General features: G+C 41.9%; 1 protein-coding gene across 4 annotated transcripts in view; it reads left to right on the forward strand.

Annotated features, from left to right (window-relative positions):
* The window catches only part of tsen2 (TSEN2 tRNA splicing endonuclease subunit), a 30,962-nt gene extending 13,399 nt beyond the window's left edge, over nt 1-17,563 (forward strand). For 2 of the 4 annotated variants that reach the window (XM_072582185.1, XM_072582186.1), the window contains exons 6-12: nt 1,601-1,678; nt 2,176-2,226; nt 3,383-3,521; nt 13,531-13,567; nt 13,678-13,789; nt 17,028-17,117; nt 17,241-17,563. In XM_072582185.1, coding sequence (XP_072438286.1) covers nt 1,601-1,678; nt 2,176-2,226; nt 3,383-3,521; nt 13,531-13,567; nt 13,678-13,789; nt 17,028-17,117; nt 17,241-17,300 — 567 coding nt within the window. In that variant the 3' untranslated portion in view covers nt 17,301-17,563. Of the gene's footprint in view, nt 1-1,600; nt 1,679-2,175; nt 2,227-3,382; nt 3,522-8,398; nt 8,635-13,530; nt 13,568-13,677; nt 13,807-17,027; nt 17,118-17,240 lie in introns of those variants that run through there. The other 2 variants (XR_011962022.1, XM_072582187.1) reach the window with 2 other exon arrangements.
* Nucleotides 17,564-20,273: the final 2,710 nt, after the last annotated feature.

Below are 20,273 nucleotides of genomic sequence, written 5' to 3' on the forward strand. Positions count from 1 at the left end.
CATTCACAGTTCTTTGTTTTAATCTATAACATGATCTCAGCTCAGCTTTCCCTTCACAATTGTAGCACTTAACTGTTTCCTGTTCAGTAAGTACAACACAGCTGTATCACAAATTGCCTGTTAAGACCCTTGGTCCTCTTTTTTTTGTCAAAATATAACCGCTTTGCCACTAAATTCGATTGGTGATATAATCAGATAATGTGTCAAGTTATTCAGGAATACAGCTTTTAGGCTCAACATCATAATATGCTCTTAATTCCATTTTCTGTGTTTGAACCTATTGCTGTAATTCGTAGAAATATCCTACTTGGTGAAGGTTATGATAAGACTTTCAATTCTGCTGCAGCCTGTAAAATGTGCATTTGTAAAGGCAAGAGTAAGCCATTGAGTCCTTTTAAGTCTGTTCCCTCATTCCCTTTAATGATAGCAGGCCTGTACTAGTGGTAGCAAGTTCATTAGATGCTCAGGATTTTCCATGATCAATAGTAGTTTGCATCAGATAATAATCTGATAATAGAATAAAAGAAACACTCCTGAACTTGTAGATTGATAACTCTGTAGTTAAGGCTTCTGATTCAGGACTACAGCATGATCAAAGGGCCCTGTTTAATAGTATCATCTTAAGTCATGAGTCACAGGTAGGACAGTGAAGGCAGCTTTTGGCACACTGGCCTTCATCAATCAAGGTATCGAGTATAGAGGTTGGGAAGTTATGTTGCAATTACACAGGATGTTGGTGAGACCACACTTGGAGTATTGTCTTTAGTTTTCGTCACCTTGCTATAGGAAGGATATTATTAAACTGGAAAGAGTGCAAAAGAACTCAACAGTCTGAGTTATAGGGAAGTGGTTGGACGAGCTAGGGCATTTTTTTTCTTTAGAGAGTAGGAGACTCGGGGGACCTTTATTGAAGTGTATACGATCATGAGAGGTAGAGATAGGGTAAATACACTCAGTCTTTTTCCCAGGGTTGGGGACTCGAAGACTAGAGACATTAGTTTTAAGTTTATAGGGGAAAGAATAAAAGGGAACCTGAGGGGCACTGTTTTTACAGAGGGTGGTGTACATATGTAATGAGCTACTAGCAGGAATGGTTGAGGTGTGTACATTAATAACATTTAAAAAGCATTTGGACAAATACATGGATAGGGAAGGATTAGGAGGATGTGGTCCAAGTGCAGGGAAATAAGGTTAGACATTTTGGATGGACATTTTGGGAGACCGTGTTGGACAGGGTTGGGGGGGGTGGCGGCAGGGTGGGCATGGACGGGGTATGGTGTTAGACGGGGTTGGGGGGGTGGATGGGGGTAGGGTCTTGTGCATGGTGTGCTGCTGCCTAGACTCCTGAACAGGGTGTGGATTTAACAGAAAACTTCGAGCCCCCAGGGAAAAGGCATTGAATCAATTAACCAAATAATCAATTATCCAAACGAAATAATGCCTGCCCATCTCGTTCGGATAATTGAGGTTCTTCTGTATATTGCATGTGATGTTATTATCTAGCACTGTAATTTCATATAAGCGCATACAAAACAAAGTAGCTACAAGTAATTCATTGAAAAAAATGAATTGGGCTTACCTTATAAATTGTTTTCCTTAGCCTGAAGTCACAGAGAGATTAGTCTGCAAGAGAAACCCATTCCGAGTTTTTGAATATCTTCAACTCAGTTTGGAAGAGGTATGATAGAGTTAGGAAATAAAAAAAATGTGTAAATTTTGGTTTTTAACTGGTTAGTAAAGTTAATTGTTTTTTTTAATTAAAGTGTAACTTGAAAACTCAAAAAATGCCTATTATACAATTCACAATGTGTAAGCTATGTTACAGAATATTTAACTTTTTAATTGTTTGATTTAATGCAGCTGTTTAATCTATCTTACAACATAAACAACTTTTATATGCGATGAATTTAGTGATTGCTGCATCATGTAGTTATAACCGATAGTTATAACCTATCAAGCAGTTATAACTCGTTCTTTGTAATTTTTTGTTTAATATTTGTTAAGTCGTATTTCTTAATATGGTTGTTTTTTTAACCATTTAAAAATCAAAGGTTTTATTTAATTAAGTTACATTTGCAATATTCCTGTTCCTGACAGATTGCTAAAGTTAGCCATGCAAAACCTTTACTCGTAGCGCATCTATGTAAATTAATACCCAACTCTGTGCTGTTTCAGGCCTTTTTCCTTGTCTATGCCTTAGGATGTTTAACCATTTATCATAATGAGGTGAGTTTTTTTTTTGTTTTCCACTTCATAAAAAATGATAAAATTGACATAGGATTGCTGAACCATTGACAGTATCTATCAACTGATCAGTTAAACCATGCAGAACAAAAAATCGCAGATTCAAATTGCAGTCAATGTTGAATGAGCTGATCTCCAGTGAAGTAGTTAAAGGAAAAATGCAATTGGTCTTCACAGATCAGCATTAAGATGAGGACCTTTTCTCTTCTACAAGTGTGTGTTGTGGGGAAAATCACCAGCCTCGGAGTCAGAGTTGGGGTTCAATGAGTTTATTGTACAAGGAAATACCAGAGCTCTGGGAGAGATAGACACCACAGCACAGTGGTTAGCTGCGATTCTTCTCTCAACCTGGACCACATGTCAAGATATTTTTATACATTTTGTGATATAATAAGTCAGTATTCAGGTTATTGTCTCAGTAATATGGTTTGTTTATTGTAACCATTGCAGAATTGTTAATAGTTTTGGTGCAGTCATCGTCAGTTCCAGCATCACCTTTGTTAATTTCAGAGCGATCGTTGTCAGTTTCAGTGCAGACATTGTCAGTTTCGGTGTCTGCACGAACATCCATTGCTATGGTAATGGGCGCTAATCGCTCTTCCTGGGAAGGACGATTATTGCAGCCCTAGTTATTATCACTCTGTATTGAGTCCATATCAGACTTTTAGCATTTCTATCAAAGGTGTTGGCTGGACCCACTTCTGTGGGCAGTATATGTTACTCATGTGTAGTCTCTTCCCCCATGCACCTGGTTGTGAGTGCATTGTGGTGGCCCCAGGCAGTGTCTGCATTTGTCATGCTGTCTCTCTCCATATTGTGGTCCTGCGGTCATCTTGTATGTCAAGTGGCCAACTTATGGCTCAGTGGGCATCTTGTGTGTCCATGTGCCTAGTGTCACCCTGCCCCGTGCCATCTCCCATTTCACTTGCAACTTGTCCATTCTCCACGTTCAAACTCTTTCCTGGATGAAAGCATGTTTTGTTCTCCGAAAATTACTAGTTGATTTTTGAAGATGAAAATAATGGGTGCATTGATTGAAACACCAGAATTTTTGAAAGTATATCATCTACTAAAAATGCAGAGGTTATATTTGGTATGTCTGGTATATGATAATGATATTTTTTTAATTTAATTTCAGGAACCTCTGACTATACTCAAATTATGGGAAGTATTTAGTCTGATTCAGCCTGGGTTTAAAACTAACTACATGGGTTATCACTACTTCCGAAGTAAAGGCTGGGTGCCAAAAACTGGACTGAAGTATGGAACAGACCTTTGTAAGTAGTGCCTCGGTTTATTTTTACACTGCCTCACTTTGCCATCAGAAAAATGCTCAGACAATAAAAAAACCAAAGCACCATGATAGATCAGAGGATTTAATAAATTGAGTTGACTGAATTGGCCCAAAATGTCCCAGTTTAATTCTGGCTTGTACTATGATGGTAATCTCAACAGGGCAACAGTAAATGATTTTCAGTTAGGGAGTGTAAAAGATTACTATCAAGTAACTCCTACTGAAAATATAATTCTGGCGTTTGATAAGGAATTGGATAAGGCTAGACCGTACTTTAACTGAAAGTAACAAAGAGAATTAAAGCTCATGGAATAAATGGCCTCAGCATCTTAGGTACAGAATTAGCTGAGTGACTGTGAATAGAGTAATCGTTAATGCAAGTTATTTGTGCTGGAGGAAGGTTTGCAGTGTGGCTCCCTGCCACCAGGGGTCAGTGTTCAAACCTTGGCTTTTCCTGATGTATATAAATGTCTCAGCTATTGTGTTGGCAAACTTTAGAACTGTGGCTAATGATACAAAACTTGGAAACACTGTAAACAGTACAGAAGATAGTGTAAAGTCTCTAAAAGCCTGAGTCAAGAGGATTGGTTGAGTAATGAGCGGGTGACAGATGACATTCATTGCGGAGAATGCGAAGTGATTCACTTTGGTAGGACGACCATGGAGACACAATATAAAATAAAGGGTACAGCTCTAAAGGGGATGGATGAGCAGAGGAATCATGGAGTGTTTAAATCCATAAAAGATTAAAAATGCCAGGTTGAGAGTGTGATTAACAAAGCAGACTGTTTTTTTGGCTTTACTAATACAGCCCAGAGTACAAGAGCAAGGAGATTACAAATTTTTATTATAGTTCAGTTTTGTATGCCATTTTGTTTTTAACATTTCAGAAAGGATATGAAGGCATTGGAATGGGTGTAAAAACAGGTTTCCACTGGTGAGGAATTTCAGTCATTAAAGCTGAAGGGGAAGATGAGAAAAGTAAGATGAAATCTGATGGAGATAGTCAGACTCCTCAAGACTTTGAACAGAGTGGGTGGGGAGAAACTGTTCCCAATCAAGGAAAGACCAAGTGCAGGAGAACATAGATTGTCAAAAGAAGCAAAAGTGATAAAAGGAAAAGAGCTTTTTCACATGCAAGTGCTTAGCATCTGGAATACACTGTCTGAGAGTGTGGAGGACACGCTTTTGAAATGGAGTTTAGCTGTTATTTGTTTGAGGGTGGGACGGGGGGGAATGGTATGAAGTGCTCATTGACAGAACCAGTGAGGGACACAAATGGCCACGTGACCTCCTTCTACGCTGTAACAATTCGGTGATTCATGATCACTGCCCACCAACACTCATTATCAAGTCTTGCACACAAGAAACGGCTGGGATACTGTAGGGCTATGATTTAGTGCAGCTTTCAATCAAAGATGTTAAATTTGGCATATTTTAATGTGTGCAGTTCCTTTCCCTATTGCACTTTTGTACAAAATCTCATAATTTGCATCTGTAAATTTGACAATGTTGCAAACTCTCAATCCAAAATTCCTTTTTAAGTAAGTTCAAACTCATGCATATTCTTGATTGGTTTATTTTGTATATGCCAGCTGTATTTAGTAAGACTTGGGGATTAAGATAAAATTACACTTGGCCCTCACTGTGATTCAGCTGTTAGAATTCTTGCATCTGAGCCAAAAGGTTGAAAGATCAAGCCCACGAGTGATGAGGAGAAAAGTAAAGCAAAGAAACTATCTTATATACGTTGTTAATCAATGGCTCGTGTATTGCATTTGGTCATTGGAGTTTTGTATTTTGTCACCTATGCATCATCTGACTCAAAAGAAGCTCAGGGTTGGATTTACTCTGCCTCCACAGACACTGCTGGTCATGAGATGCCCGACAACGTCACTGATCACATGATCGCTCCCATGCACACTACCACTCCAGAGACAGTCTCCATCCTGCCACACTCAACTCCAGCTCCACACTCCGTCCCAGCCCCAAGCCCTTCTGGATGTTTACCATCCCCCTCCAGACCTCCCCATCAGAGAGGACAAACAGTCGGTCCTCAGTAAAGGACTCGCCTTCATTCCATTATGCCCCCATGTCAGCAAATTCCGTACACATTGATTTTGAACTCCTTTTTTTTCCATCGCCTCAACATCTGTGTCTATTTTTTCGATCATACTCCATCTTGGATAACCTCGTGCTGGCCTTTTACCCTTCCTCGACCTCGTCATCTTCAGCTGCCATTGCAGCATCGACTACCTCCATCTCACAACCCCTCTCATGCACTCCAACGTCCGCCCTCGCAACGCACAGGCCTCCATTCCCTCCACTCCAACCCCAACCTCACCATAAACCAGCTGACAAGGGAGACATGGTGGTTGTCTGGCGAAATGACCTCTACATCACTGAGGCCAGACACCAACTTGCCCACACCACCACCTACCGCCCCCTCGACCACGACCCCACTTTCCATCACCAAACCATCATCTCCAAGGCCATCCATTATCGCATCACCTCAGGTGATCTCCCATCCACAGCCTCCAACCTCACAATTCCCCAACCCTGCACCGCCGAGTTCTATCTCTTACCCAAAATCCACAAACCTGACTGCCCTGGTTGACTGACTGACTGATTGATTGATTGTCTCCATCTTCTCCTGCCCTACTGAACTCACCTCGGCTTATCTCAACTCCGTCCTGTCCTCCTTGGTTCAGGAACTCGCCACATTCATTCAAGACACCACCTACGCCCTCTACCTCCTAATGAATTCCAATTCCCCAGCCCCCAACACCTCATTTCACCCAGTCCCTCTACACCTGTATCCTCTATGAGGAGGGCTTAAAAGCCTTCACCCATTCCCCCTCCACCAACACACTCATTTGATTGGCAGAACTGGTCCTCACCCTAAGCAACTTCTCCTTTCAATCCTCCCACTTCCTACGAACTAGAGGGGTGGCTATGCAGGCCCGCATGGTCCCAGCTATGCCTGCCTCTTCACAGGGTACATGGAACAGTCCCTCTTCCACAACTACACTGGCCTCATCCCCACTTTTCCTCTGCTACATCGATGATCGCATCGGTGCTGCCTAGTGCTTGAACAGTTCATTCATTAACACTGACACCTTCAACCCTGACCTCAAGTTCACCCTCCCCTTCCTGGACACCTCTGACTCCGGCAACCGACTTAGCACTGACGTCTGCTTGAAACCCACCAATCCCCACCGCTTCCTTGACTACACCACCTCCCACTCCACCTCCTGTAAAAACGTGATCCTCCATCCTATCCCCCTTGGTCCAGGAACTCCCACGTTCGTTCAAGATGCCACCAACTTCCTCCACCGTATCTGTTCCCAGGATGAACAATTCCATTCCAGAACATCCCAGAAATCCTCCTGCTTCAAAGACCATAGGTTCCCCACCCCTGTTATCAACAATGCCCTCAATCGCATCTCCTCCAATTCCCGCACTTCCGCACTCGAACCCCACCCATCCCCATCCACAACAAGGATAGAATCCCTCTGGTCCTCACATTCCACCCCACTAATCTCCAAATCCAGCGAATCATCCTCTTCCATTTTCGCCACCTACAGTCAGAACCCCCCGAAACCTGCATTCTGGAGGGATTGTTCCCTCATTAGGTCCATATTCCACAACAACCTTCTTTCCACACCAGGTATCTTCTGTTGCTGTAAGAGGTGCAAAACCTGCACCCACAACTCATCGTCACCTCCGTTCAGGGCCCCAAAGAATCATTGCAAATCCAGCAGAGATTTACGTGCATATTCTCGAACCTCATTTGTTGCATCAGTTGCTCTTGGTGTGGTGTTCTCTACATTGGAGAGACCGAGCACAAACTCGAGGAATGGTTCAGGGAACATGTCTGGTCCGTAAGCACCAACCAACCCCACCTTCTATCTAAACTCCCCTTCCCATTTCCCCTGAAGACATCTGCACTCTGGACCTCTTCCAGCACATAAACAAGGCCACCCTCAAACGAGGAAGAACACCTCATCTTCTGCCTCAGGAACCTACAACCACATGGCCTCAACCTTGAATTCACCAGTTTTTAAATCGCCCCACCCCGTCCCAGATCCAACCATCTGACTCAGCACCACCCAGTCTTGACCTGACCTACCTGTCCATCTTCCTTCCCACCTGTCCACTCCACACTCCCCACCAACCCATTACCATCATCTTCGCCCACCTGTCGCCATCCCAACTACCTTTCTGCTAGACCCATCCATCTTCCCCGTATTTAAATCTCAGCCCCTGCCCCCTCACCAGTCCTGATAGAGGGTTATGCCCAAGACCTTGATTCTTTTGCTCCTCAGATGCTGCCTGACCTGCTTTGCCTTTTCCAGGGCCACACTTTATCAACTCCTTATCTCCTGTGGTGGACTGTAATGGAATCACAACAATATTTGTCATTACCTTTTAACATCTGGAACACGTTTGAATACTGATGAAATCTTGCTGCCTTCTTCAGCAACAATTCTGTGTTAACAAATAAACTTTCTACCACAACTGAAGCAGCAGAATCTGTCACAAATTCTGACAATTTTGGGGGAATGCTGTGTTTTCTGTTTTTATTTCATATTTCTAAGATTTTCAGTGGTTTATATTTTCTAATCATATCCTATTTTGCTGTGAACCGTCTCAACCTTTTTTATTGCTGTTATGGTAAGTTAACCGTATTTTCAATAAAATAACCAATAATGGAAGTTGGAATCTCATGATAGCCATATTTAAATAATGAATAATAGGAGACTTATTAATTGACTACTTTTCTTATATCCTGAATCATCAACTTTTTTTATATGTGACTCTTTAATGACAAGTTTTCTTAATTTTTACTTTGTTTAGGTCAGTATTTTCTGAGGCTTAATGGAGCTCTGTATCAGAAGGTTGAGAGTTCAAATCCTGGTGCAGACAAGTGCTCTGTTAGAGGTGCTGTCTCTCTGCTATTAAACTGAGGATCCAGCTACTTTCTCAAGTGGTGATATAGTATTCTGTAGGACTATTTCAAAGGGTAGAGTTATTCTTCCTGGTGGGAGAAAGTGAGGTCTGCAGATGCTGGAGATCAGAGTCAAGAGTGTGTTGTTGGAAAAGCTCAGCAGGTCAGGCAGCATCCGCGGAGCAGATGAATCGACATTTCAGGCCGGAGCCCTACAGCCTGAAATGTCGGTTCTCCTGCTCCTCGGATGCTGCCTGACCTGCTGTGTTTTTCCAGCACCACATTCTCGACTTTTATTCTTCCTCGTGTTCTGGAGTATATTTGTTCACTAACCTGATTATCTATTAATATCACATTACTAATCATTGGGAGCTTGCTGTGCCCAATCTAGCTGCTGAGTTGCTTCGGCAGTCAATCAAACTGATTGATATTGGTACTGATGCCCTGGTGGACTTCAGGTGGTACATAATTGCAAATCTTTCATTTTCTCTGTGCTACTGATCAGCCAGTAACCTAGCAACTGCAAATATATGTAAACTGCTCCCAGCCACCTGGATCCAGCCTCTATTGTATTGTTTCTATTGTATTTTTATGCAAGTCTTAATTTTTTAGCAGCATTTGAGATGGATTAAGTAGTCTATGCCCACACCCTCTGCTCTGTATTGTTTCCTAATTTGCTGCATTTGGAATTGAACCAACCAATTGACATGATTGAAATCGAGAACCTACTGAAGGGACCTGAAAGGCCCAAACCTGCCCTACACCATTCTTTTGACAGCACATTGTTTGTATCTAGCAAAATGACTGTCATTATTATTGTAATCCAATATTCCTTTGTATCAGAAAGGTTGTGAGGCATGATAATTACGGCTAAACTGAATACTAACTGAAGAATCGGGTTACATTTTATTTGCACCATTCATTAAAAGAGTCATTTGATTACCTGGCACATTATGCACAACAGTGAGATTTATTGCAAAAGGTTTCTGTTAAATTATTGATGCTAAGCCTGAGACATTTTCTCTCACTTATTATCCAGCTCCATTTGTTGGCTGTCATGCTTGAGGCATTAACGATCTCTGCTCTCCTAGTCCTTTTTTCAGTAGAGATAATAGTTTCAGGTGAACAAGCCACTGCCATTTTCGGATCAGTTAGTGATCCGTCCCTTGGTTCCCATAAATCAGAAATGGTCACACTTCAGGTTCAAAATACTGGAGTGTACTCTAGTGATGGAGAGGGATAAGTGTGCACTGCAGGGCAGGAGTTATAGCTGGAGGCAGGGAAATTATGATGCGGTGAGGCATGACTTGGGATGTGTGGATTGGCTTCAAGGAAAGGACACAAATGATATGTGGAGCTTGTTCAAGGAGCAGCTATTGGTTGTCCTTGATAAGTATGTACCAGTCAGTCAGGGAGGAAAGGGTCTTGTGAGGGAGCCATGGTTTAATAAGAAATTGGAATCCCTTGTAAAAGGGAAGAGGGCGGCCTATGTAAAGATGAGACGTGAAGGTTCAGTTGGGGCGACTGAGAGTTATAAGGTAGCCAGGAAGGACCTAAAGAGAGAGCTAAGAGCAGCGAGAAGGGGACATGAAAATTCCTTGGTTGGTAGGATTAGGGAAAATCCTAAGGATTTCTATAGGTATGACAGGAATAAAAGGATGACTAGGGTAGGTATCGGTCCAGTTAAGGATAGCAGTGGGAAGTTGTGCGTGGAGGCTGAGGAGATTGGAGAGACACTAAATCAATACTTTTCATCAGTAATCACTCGGGAACAGGACATTGTTGCTGATGTGAATATTGAGTCACAATTGAATAGAATGGATGGCTTTGAGGTATGTAGGGAAGAGGTCCGGGGAATACTGGAAAGGGTGAAAATAGATAAGTCCCCTGGGCCTGATGGCATTTATCCTAGGATCCTCTGGGAAGCTAGGGAGGAGATAGCAGAGCCATTGGCCTTGATATTTATGTCGTCGTTGTCTACAGGAATAGTGCCAGAAGACTGGAGGATAGCGAATGTAGTCCCCTTGTCCAAGAAGGGGAGTAGGGACAGCCCTAGTAACTATAGGCCAGTGAGTCTCACTTCTGTTGTGGGCAAAGTCTTAGAGAGAATTGTAAGGGATAGGATTTATGAACATCTGGATAGGAATAATGTGATCAAGGATAGTCAGCATGGTTTTGTGAAGCGCAGGTCGTGCCTCACATACCTTATTGAGTTCTTTGAGAAGGTGACCAAGGAAGTGGACTAGGGTAAAGCAGTAGATGTATATGGATTTTAGCAAGGCGTTTGATAAGGTACCCCATGGTAGGCTACTACAAAAATTACGGAGGTGTGGCATTGAGGGTGCATTAGAGGTTTGGATTAGGAATTGGCTGGCTGGAAGGAGACAGAGGGTAGTAGTTGATGGTAAAGGTTCATCTTGGAGCGCACTTACTAGCGGTGTTCCACAAGGATCTGTTTTGGGACCATTGCTGTTTGTCATTTTTATAAATGACCTGGAGGAGGGGCTTGAAGGCTGGGTAAGCAAGTTTGCGGATGATACGAAAGTCGGTGGAGTGGTGGACAGCGAAGAAGGATGTGGCAGGTTACAGCGGGATATAGATAAGTTGCAGAGCTGGGCAGAAAGGTGGCAAATGGAGTTCAATGTAGCCAAGTGTGAAGTCATTCACTTTTGTAGGAGTAACAAGAAGATGGATTACTGGGCTAATGGTAGGCTACTTGGTAGTGTGGATGAGCAGAGGGATCTTGGTGTCCATGTACACAGATCTCTGAAAGTTGCCACCCAGGTAAATAGTGCTGTGAAGAAGGCATATGGCGTACTGGGCTTTATTGGTAGAGGAATTGAGTTCCAGAGTCCTGAGGTCATGTTGCAGTTGTATAAGACTCTGGTGCGGCCTTATCTGGAGTATTGTGTACAGTTTTGGTCGCCATACTATAGGAAGGATGTGGAGGCACTGGAACGGGTGCAGAGGAGGTTTACCAGGATGTTGCCTGGCATGGTAGGAAGATCGTATGAGGAAAGGCTGAGGCACTTGGGGCTGTTCTCATTGGAGAAAAGAAGGTTTAGGGGTGACTTGATAGAGGTGTACAAGATGATTAGGGGTTTAGATAGGGTTGACAGTGAGAACCTTTTTCCGCGTATGGAGTCAGCTGTTACTAGGGGACACAGCTTTAAATTAAGGGGAGGTTGGTATAGGACAGATGTTAGGGGTAGATTCTTTATTCAGCGAGTCGTGAGTTCATGGAATGCCCTGCCAGTATCAATGATGGACTCTCCCTCTTTATGGTCATTCAAGCGGGCATTGGATAAGCATATGGAGGTTATTGGGCTAGTGTAGGTTAGGTAGGCTTCGGTCGGCACAACCATCGAGGGTCGAAGGGCCTGTACTGCGCTGTATTTTTCTATGTTCTGTGTTCCATTGTGTATTGCTTAGGGTGTAGGTTTGCTCGCTGAGCTGTAGGTTTGATAGAGGTAAAAACAATGACTGCAGATGCTGGAAACCAAATTCTTGATTAGTGGTGCTGGAAGAGCACAGCAGTTCAGGCAGCATCCAAGGAGCAGCGAAATCGACATTTTGGGCAAAAGCCCTTCATCAGGAATAACAAACCCCAAGAACCCCATCCAGGACAAACATAAATAGAAAGCAGGAGACAACAGCTTCGCTTCACTTGGAGGTCGCCACTGATGATGTTACCTAGCGAGGTAATGAAACGTCTGGATATCAAACCTACAGCTCCGCGAGCAAACCTACACCCTAAACCTCAACCTGAGCTACAAACCTTCACAAACCTTGCAATTGTGTATTGCTCTCAGCTCCATGACTGATGGATTGATAGGCTGATGCATTGCTACTTGGCACATAACTGCATTGTGATCGTAAATATGGCCCTGAGTATACATTGACATAAATTAGTTTCATGCTGTTGCACATCTTTCTCTCTTTTTGATACTGAATATGTTCTTTTGTTCCTGTTTCATTCCATTGATCTTGTTGCCTTACTCAGAACAAAATGTAGTCATTTAGATAGCTGGTGTCAGTATCTGTAAACTTGTCATCATGTGCTTTGGTATTGTCTACAGCCTGTCATTTGCACCTATTTTTCATTCAAATCTCTTTTACCACCATTAGCACTTTCTTGTCTTTTGCACTGGGCATCCTCACCAGCAGTTCCATTCACTCCTCCTCCCTCTGTCAGCAGAGTGAAAACACCATTTCCCAGTTCCTTTTAGTTCTGAAGAAGAATCATTGGACTCAAAATGTTAATTCTGTTTCTATTCTTCACAGATACTGGCAGATCAGCTGTGTTTCTTTAGCAGTTTTTGTATTTATTAACAATGTAACAGGTTATTTTAATTTTCTATGAAATTAGGATTACTTTTGAATGGTTAGTTCTTGTATGTTTATTTAGTTGGCATTTTAGCCCTTTTTTTATGCATTCATACAATTGTCTCTTATTGTGAACATATTGTCTCTGGAAAGTTATCCATACAGAACACAATTTAGGAAAAAAGTAACATGTTGCTTCAATTATGTTTTAAAAAAATACGAAATTAACAAGGACCATTTTTCCTTGATCATAATTCACTGACATAGCTCAGCACTTGCCCATGTCAGGTAGGTTCTGTGTATTTTATAGAGAAATTCATATAGTGCTAGAAGAGGGCAATGTACTTGTCGCATAATATTAGATTAGATTCCCTACAGCATGGAAACAGGCCCTTTGGCCCAACAAGTCGACACCAACACTCCGAAGAGTAACCCACCCAGACCCATTTCCCTCTGCCTAATGCAGCTAACACTTATGGGCAATTTAGCACAGCCAATTCACCTAATCTGCACATCTTTGGACTGTGGGAGGAAACCGGAGCATCTGGAGGAAACCCACGCAGACACGGGGAGAATGTGCAAACTCCACACAGACAGTCACCCAAGAATGGAATTGAACCTGGGACCCTAGGCTGATCCAACTAAACAAAATTAGAATATAGTGCTTTCCTGTACTAGATTTCAAAGTGATCTTGAATTTTCTTTGTTCTTTTAGTACTATATCGAAAAGGACCTCCATTTTATCATGCAAGGTATGAACAGTGTTTTTGAAATAAGTACTTAGAGCAGAACAAGATGTTTATACAAGATGTTTATACATATTGTCCAATCATTCCGATGATATTTTTCTCTTTGCCTGCAGTTATTCAGTGGTAATTGAAATGCTTGACAACAGTTGTCAGGGTTCACAACGTAGGCCTTTTACGTGGAGATCTCTTGGTGGTTTAAGCCGAACCACTGCTAACGTTTCTAAGGTAAAGGTTCTCATAAGGTACATGGCCTGAAATTTAATTTATGTCAACATCCATAGAATCTCTACAATGTGGAAGTGGGTCTTTCAGCCCATCGAATCCACCAAAGAGCATCCATCCAGATCCACTGCCCCCACATGATCCCTGTGGCCTTTCATTTCCCAAGGTTAATCCACCAGGCCTGCACATCCCTGGAAATTATGGACAATTTAGCACGGCCAGTCCACCCAACCTGCAAATCTTTAAACTATGGGAGGAAACCAAAGCACCTGGAGGAAACCCACGCAGACATGGGGAGAATGTGCAAACTCCAGACAGTCGCCCGAGGCTGGAATCGAATCTAGATCACTAGTGCTGTGAGGCAGGAGTACTAACCACTGTGCCACCCTAAACCCCGTCCTCTTCATTCTGCGATTCTGTGATGATATTAAAAGTTCCTGATTTTCTCCCAAGGTTTCAACTGTCACTTCTTGTGGATTGTAAATTTTCAGAGTAGGCATCTACTTTGGTTGTTGAAATATTTGGCAACTCCATGATAGTAAATTGCATTTGTAACAAATGAGCAAAATCACTATAAAATGAAAGAAATTTGGCATTGAAAGAGGTCATTTTAACCAGTGTGGATCTTCGCTAGGACAATCCAAAACTCTTAAATTGTTGGGTTTAAATATGTATCTTCTGTTCCTTTTAAAAGATATAGTGGGACACCTCTTCCATCCCCCCCCCCCCCACCCTGTCAACTACTGCTTGTAGCAAAAGTCATCTCATGCTCTACTAGCTGTGTGTCAAGAAATTTCTAATGACTTCTCTTCATAACAATTTAAAATTAGTGTTTACTTGCTGTCCAAGAGTGGCACTGGGATTTTGTTTTTGTTCACCCATATTCTGTTTTCAAAAGTACTTCATTAATTGTCAATCATTTTTATTAACCTGAAATCATGTCGGTTGCCATATATGTGGAAGTGAAAATAGTCCCATATCTCACATATCCTCATATCTGACTGTCATTGCTGATGTCATTCTGATGGATCTATGCTGTACACTCTGTGGGTGTAATGCCCTTTTCTCATCCCTTAAATTTACATAACATTTTTTCTACAGCCTAATGATATAAATAGATCGAAGTCCCATTAATCTTGTACTCTCTTATTTGTTTAACCCTAAATGCCATTTCATTACCTTCAGATTTATCTGCATGGGTACTTTTAAGGAAAACTGCATCACATTTTCTTCAACACATTTCAACGTCCACATGTGGAATGTATGATTCCTTTGTGGTGTCTATGGTTAGTATTGCTACCACACAGCACCTGGGTTCAATTCTAGCCCCTGGTGACTGTGCAAACTCTACACATTCTCCCCATGTCTGCATGGATCTCCTCCACGTGCCCTGGTTTCCTCCCACAGTCAAAAGACATGCAAGTTAAGTGGATTAGCCATGCTAAATTATCCATTGTGTCCAGGGATGCATAGCTTAGGTGGGTTAGTGATAGTCAATGTGGGATTATAGGGATAAGGTGGGGAAGTGTGGGTATGGGCTGCTCTTCAAAAGGTCACTGCAGACTCAGTGAGCCAAATAGCATCATGGGGATTCTATGATTCCTTCTTAACCCCATCAAAGTTCTTCACTTAATTTATCTGCTTCATGTTTTGTTTATTTTGTTGATGTATCTAGAATCTTATGACGTCTTTCCGCTATCTCACTTGTTCTTCCCATTAGAACTGCTCAGATTCTAATAATTATCGCTGCCAAATTTAAATTTATCTGCTAAATTTTTAATTGATCATTCGTAACCTCTGAACATATTTTTCCAATTTATAAAGTCATAGAGATGTACAGTATGGAAACAGACCCTTTGGTCCAACTCATCCATGCTAACCACATATCCTAAGTTAATTTAGTCCCATTTGCCAGCACCCGGCCCATATCCCTCCAAACCCTTCCTATTCATGTACCCATCCAGATACCTTTTAAGTGTTGTAATTGTACCAGTCTGCACCATTTCCACTGGTTGCTCATTCCATACACTCACACCCTCCACGTGAAAAAGTTGCCCCTTACGTCAATTTTATATATTTCACTTCTCACCCTAAACCTATGCCCTCTAGTTCTGGATTCCCCCACCCCAGGGAAAAGACTTTGTCTATTTACCCTATCCATGCCCCTCATGATATTATAAACCTCTATAAGGTCACCCTTCAGCTGATGCTCCAGGGAAAACAGTCCCAGCCTGTTCAGCCTCTCCCTCTTGTTTAAATACTCCAACCCTGGCAACATCCTTAAATGTTTTGTGAATCTCAAGTTTCACAACATCGTTCCTATAGGAGGAAGACTAGAATTACACGCAATATTCCAAAAGTGTCCTAACTAATGTCCTGTACAGCTGCAACATGACCTCCCAACTCCTATGATTTTGTGATGCTTTTAAATTTGAAAATACTCTGAGAAATAGAGACAGAAAGTCATACAGCATGGAAACAAACCCTTCCGTCCAACTAGTCCATGCCATTCTCAAACTAAACTAATCCTACCTGTCTGCACTTGACCCGTATCCCTCCAAACCTTTCTTATTCACATATTTACCCAAATGCCTTTTAAATATTATGACCATACCCTGCATCCACCACTTCCTCTAGAAGTTCATTCCACGTACGAACCACGCTGTTTTTTTAAAAAAATTATCCCTCGTCTCTTTTTTTTTTAAAAATCTTGCTTCTCTCGCTTTAAAAATATGCCCCCAACTATTTGGAAAATACCAAATAATATTGCAGAACAACTGACCACTGTATTCTTCTCAGCTGCAACATTTTTAAAAAAAATTATACTGTAAACCATTTTTATTAACTGTTCTATGATTTTGCATATATTTGATTCAACATTAACTGTTTCACAGTGATTGGCTCGAATGTCTTAATATTCCAAGATATGAAAGACATTTGCTGGTAATTTCCTTGGAGATCAAAATAAGTAGCAAATGTCTATTTTTAATTTTAATCTCCAAACAAAAGTTGTGTGCTAAATATCTGAAAGAATTGTGGGAATTATTATAAATACATATGGGTCGAGACATCGCTGAAGGAGAAAGGTGAGCAGATGTATTGGCTGATACTTGGTCATTATGCCACATTAAATTACTCGTCAAGCTTAGTCATTTTATATATCCAGCATTTTATATATTCTAATGCAACAGTTTTTGATTATTTTAATCTTTGCATTAAAGCAGCTGCTTTTTTGTTCTAGGAGCTTCTGTTATGCTATTTAATTAAACCATCAAATATGACCGATGAGGAAATGGCATCACCTGAGTGTATGAAGAAAATTAAAGTTCAGGTGCAGTGGATTTTCTTTTGTGTTATTATCAGTGGACAATAAAACCAATACAGCCATAATGTTCGCCTTAATTTTGTTTATGCCATTGTATTATTTCAGACCCAATTTCTTTTTGTATTTTAGGAGCTAATTGTAAGCCGTTGGATTTCTTCCCGTGAACGCACTGACCAAGAAGAGTTGTAGCATATTCTAAAATATTAATAAAGTAGATTAATAGGAGCCAAATAAATGTGTAAAACTAGATGAACAATTGAAGTTAATAAAATTGTAAAGGTGAATTTTTTTGTTTGTGATTCTATTATTGAGTATTCCATTATTCACAGTGCTGACTCTTTTAAATGCCAGGATAGTTCAACTGTTTAAAAATTATTTGAAAACAAACCTTCTGTTTTTAACAAAATTTAGTTTTAATAAAAGTCAAAATAAATGTGCCAATTTCAACAACAGATCGGAATCCAAAATGGTCAGTTATATCTAGGGTGGCACTGCTACCTCACAGCATCAGGGATGTGGGTGCAATTCTGGCTTTGGGCAACTGTCTGTGTGGATTTTGCTTACTCTCCCTGTGTCTGCATAGGTTTCCTCCGGGTGCTCCGGTTTCCTCCCACAGTCCAAAGATGTGCAGTTTAGGTGAACTGGCCATTCTAAATTGCCCGTAGTATTAGGTGGATTAGTCAGGGGAATGTGTCTGGGTGGGTTACTCTTTGGAGGGTTGGTGTGGACTGGTTGGGCCGAAGAGCCTGTTTCCATACTGTAGGGAACCTAATCTAATCTAATCATATGCAGTTTCAGGATGTTGACTTTCTGTCCTCTGTTTAATCCTTGTTTTGTTTTGATGAAAACCTGATTTTTTTTTCAACTATGCACAGCATAGTGTCTCAGTGGTTAGCACTGCTGCGTCACAGCGCCAGGGACCCAGGCTCGATTCCAGCCTTTGGCAACTATCTGTGTGGAGTTTGCACATTCTCCCCATGTCTGTGTGAGTTTCCTCCGGGTGCTCCAGTTTCCTCCCACAGTCCAAAGATGTGCAGGTCAGGTGAATTGGCCAGTCTAAATTGCCCATAGTGTTAGGTGCATTAGTCAGGGGGAAATGGGCCTGGATGGATTACTCTTCGGAGAGTTGGTGTGGACCTGTTGGCTGAACGGCCAGTTTCCACACTGTAGGGAATCTAATCTAATCTAATCTAATCATGCAGAAAAGCATCCAGTGAAACTATTGATAATGTCAATTCAAATTGAACACATAAACTGAACTGCAGAAATCACCAAATTTAAACTGCATTGTGATACCAAGAGTTAAAACTTTAATGCGGGACTTGGCAAGATAATGGCTCAGCCTAACAGCCAAGGCATACTGGTGTTTTTTGCCATCCCTGCCCAACTTATGTGGTGGAATTATTAGTAAAACCTTACAGAACACATATTTGGGAATGGGAATGACGCCAAAGGGAAAAAGAACGAGCACAGCAGCAGGGAGGACACTCTCTGCAGCACCAGGTATACCAGGTGGATGTTCTTTGTTGTCTCTCCCCCATTATTTTTGTTTGTTCTGTTTCTCTTTTAGTCACAAATAGGGGTGACATGAAGCCAGGGATGGGTGGAGCGCTCATCCTGACTTGGTCTTTTTTCCGTTAATTTAAGGATCATCTCCTTGTTTTTTTTCTGGCCGAAGGCTGGGGCACAGTCCGGGTTTGAAGGAGCTGTGAGGGTGGGTGGGTGGGGGGGGGGGGGGGGGGGGGGGGGGGGGGGCAGTGGATGGGTAGGGTAAGTGCCCCCTATGGGCAGGGGAAAGTGTCCTCCATTCAAGGTTTAATAGTTGGTTTTCTTTGTAGTTTTTTGGTAGTAATAGTTGTTTATAGTTATGATAGAGTAGTTTTTGTATATATAGTTCTTCGACTCTGAGTCTTTACTTATGCTCAGTGCTTTGTAAGCAGGGTTCTCCCTCTGAGGGGTTCAGGGTTCAAGGTTCTCTGAAAGTGGATATGGCTAAGTGTCTTATTAAATGGTGCACCTAGAACATTAAGGGAAGTTATTCGCCTGTTAAAAGGAAAACAGTGTTTTCTAACCTTAAGAGGGAAAGGGTTGATATCGCTTTGTTGCAGGAAACCCATCTTGATGATGGGGAACACCTGAAATTACAACAGGGGGTTATGACCAGATATTCTTTATCCTTTACTACTAAAGATAGGGGAGTGGCAGTACTCATCCAGAAAAATCTTCCGTTCACATTATTAGAGCAGGTGAAAGATGAGCAGGGACGGTTCGTTTACTTAAAGCCCTGATACACGGGGAGGAATATGGCATTTTAAATATCTACTGTCCTCCGACACATGCCCTCAAATTTTTGATTAGTGCTTTCTCTAAGTTGAGTGCTTTGAACATGGCACATTATTATGGGGGAGGATTTTAATTGTCTTGGATCCGACAGTGGACAGGATTCCTTGTGGGCCACCAACTATTTCTTCACAGGCCAAGCAAGTGGTTGACTTATGTGAGGAGTTGGCGCTAGTGGATATTTGGAGATGTCTTCACCCCACCGGCAGGGACTCCACCTTTTTTTTTAAAACCCACATAAATGTCACAGGAGGATTGACCTCTTTCTAGCTCCCTCTGCCCTTCTGGATTCGATTATGGGTTGTACAATTGGGAATAAAGCTATCTCTGATCACGCAGTGGTATATTTGGAGGTTAAGGCCAAGAGTGAAGGGCTAGGTTTGCGGCACTGGCATTTGGGCCCTTTTCTCCTTAAGGATTCCAAATTTGTGGAATAAGTTTTGAAGGAGTTTCAAGAATTTTTGACTATCAACTCAGGCACAGCTAGTAGTTCGTCTATGCTATGGGAGACTGCTAAGGCCTTTGTTAGAGGATTAGCTATTTAAAGTTTGGGAGAAGATTTGTAGTTCGGGTGCTCGTTGTTGTGGTTCTGTTCGCCGAGCTGGGAATTTGTCTTGCAAACGTCTCGTCCCCTGTCTAGGTGACATCCTCAGTGCTTGGGAGCCTCCTGTGAAGCGCTTCTGTGCTGTTTCCTCCGGCATTTATAGTGGCCTGTCTCTGCCGCTTCCGGTTGTCAGTTCGAGCTGTCCGCTGTAGTGGCCGGTATATTTGGTCCAGGTCGATGTGTTTGTTGATAATGGCACTCATCCACAGACTTTATCA

The sequence above is a fragment of the Chiloscyllium punctatum genome, chromosome 12 (assembly GCF_047496795.1).
Source record: "Chiloscyllium punctatum isolate Juve2018m chromosome 12, sChiPun1.3, whole genome shotgun sequence".
NCBI lineage: Eukaryota > Metazoa > Chordata > Chondrichthyes > Orectolobiformes > Hemiscylliidae > Chiloscyllium > Chiloscyllium punctatum.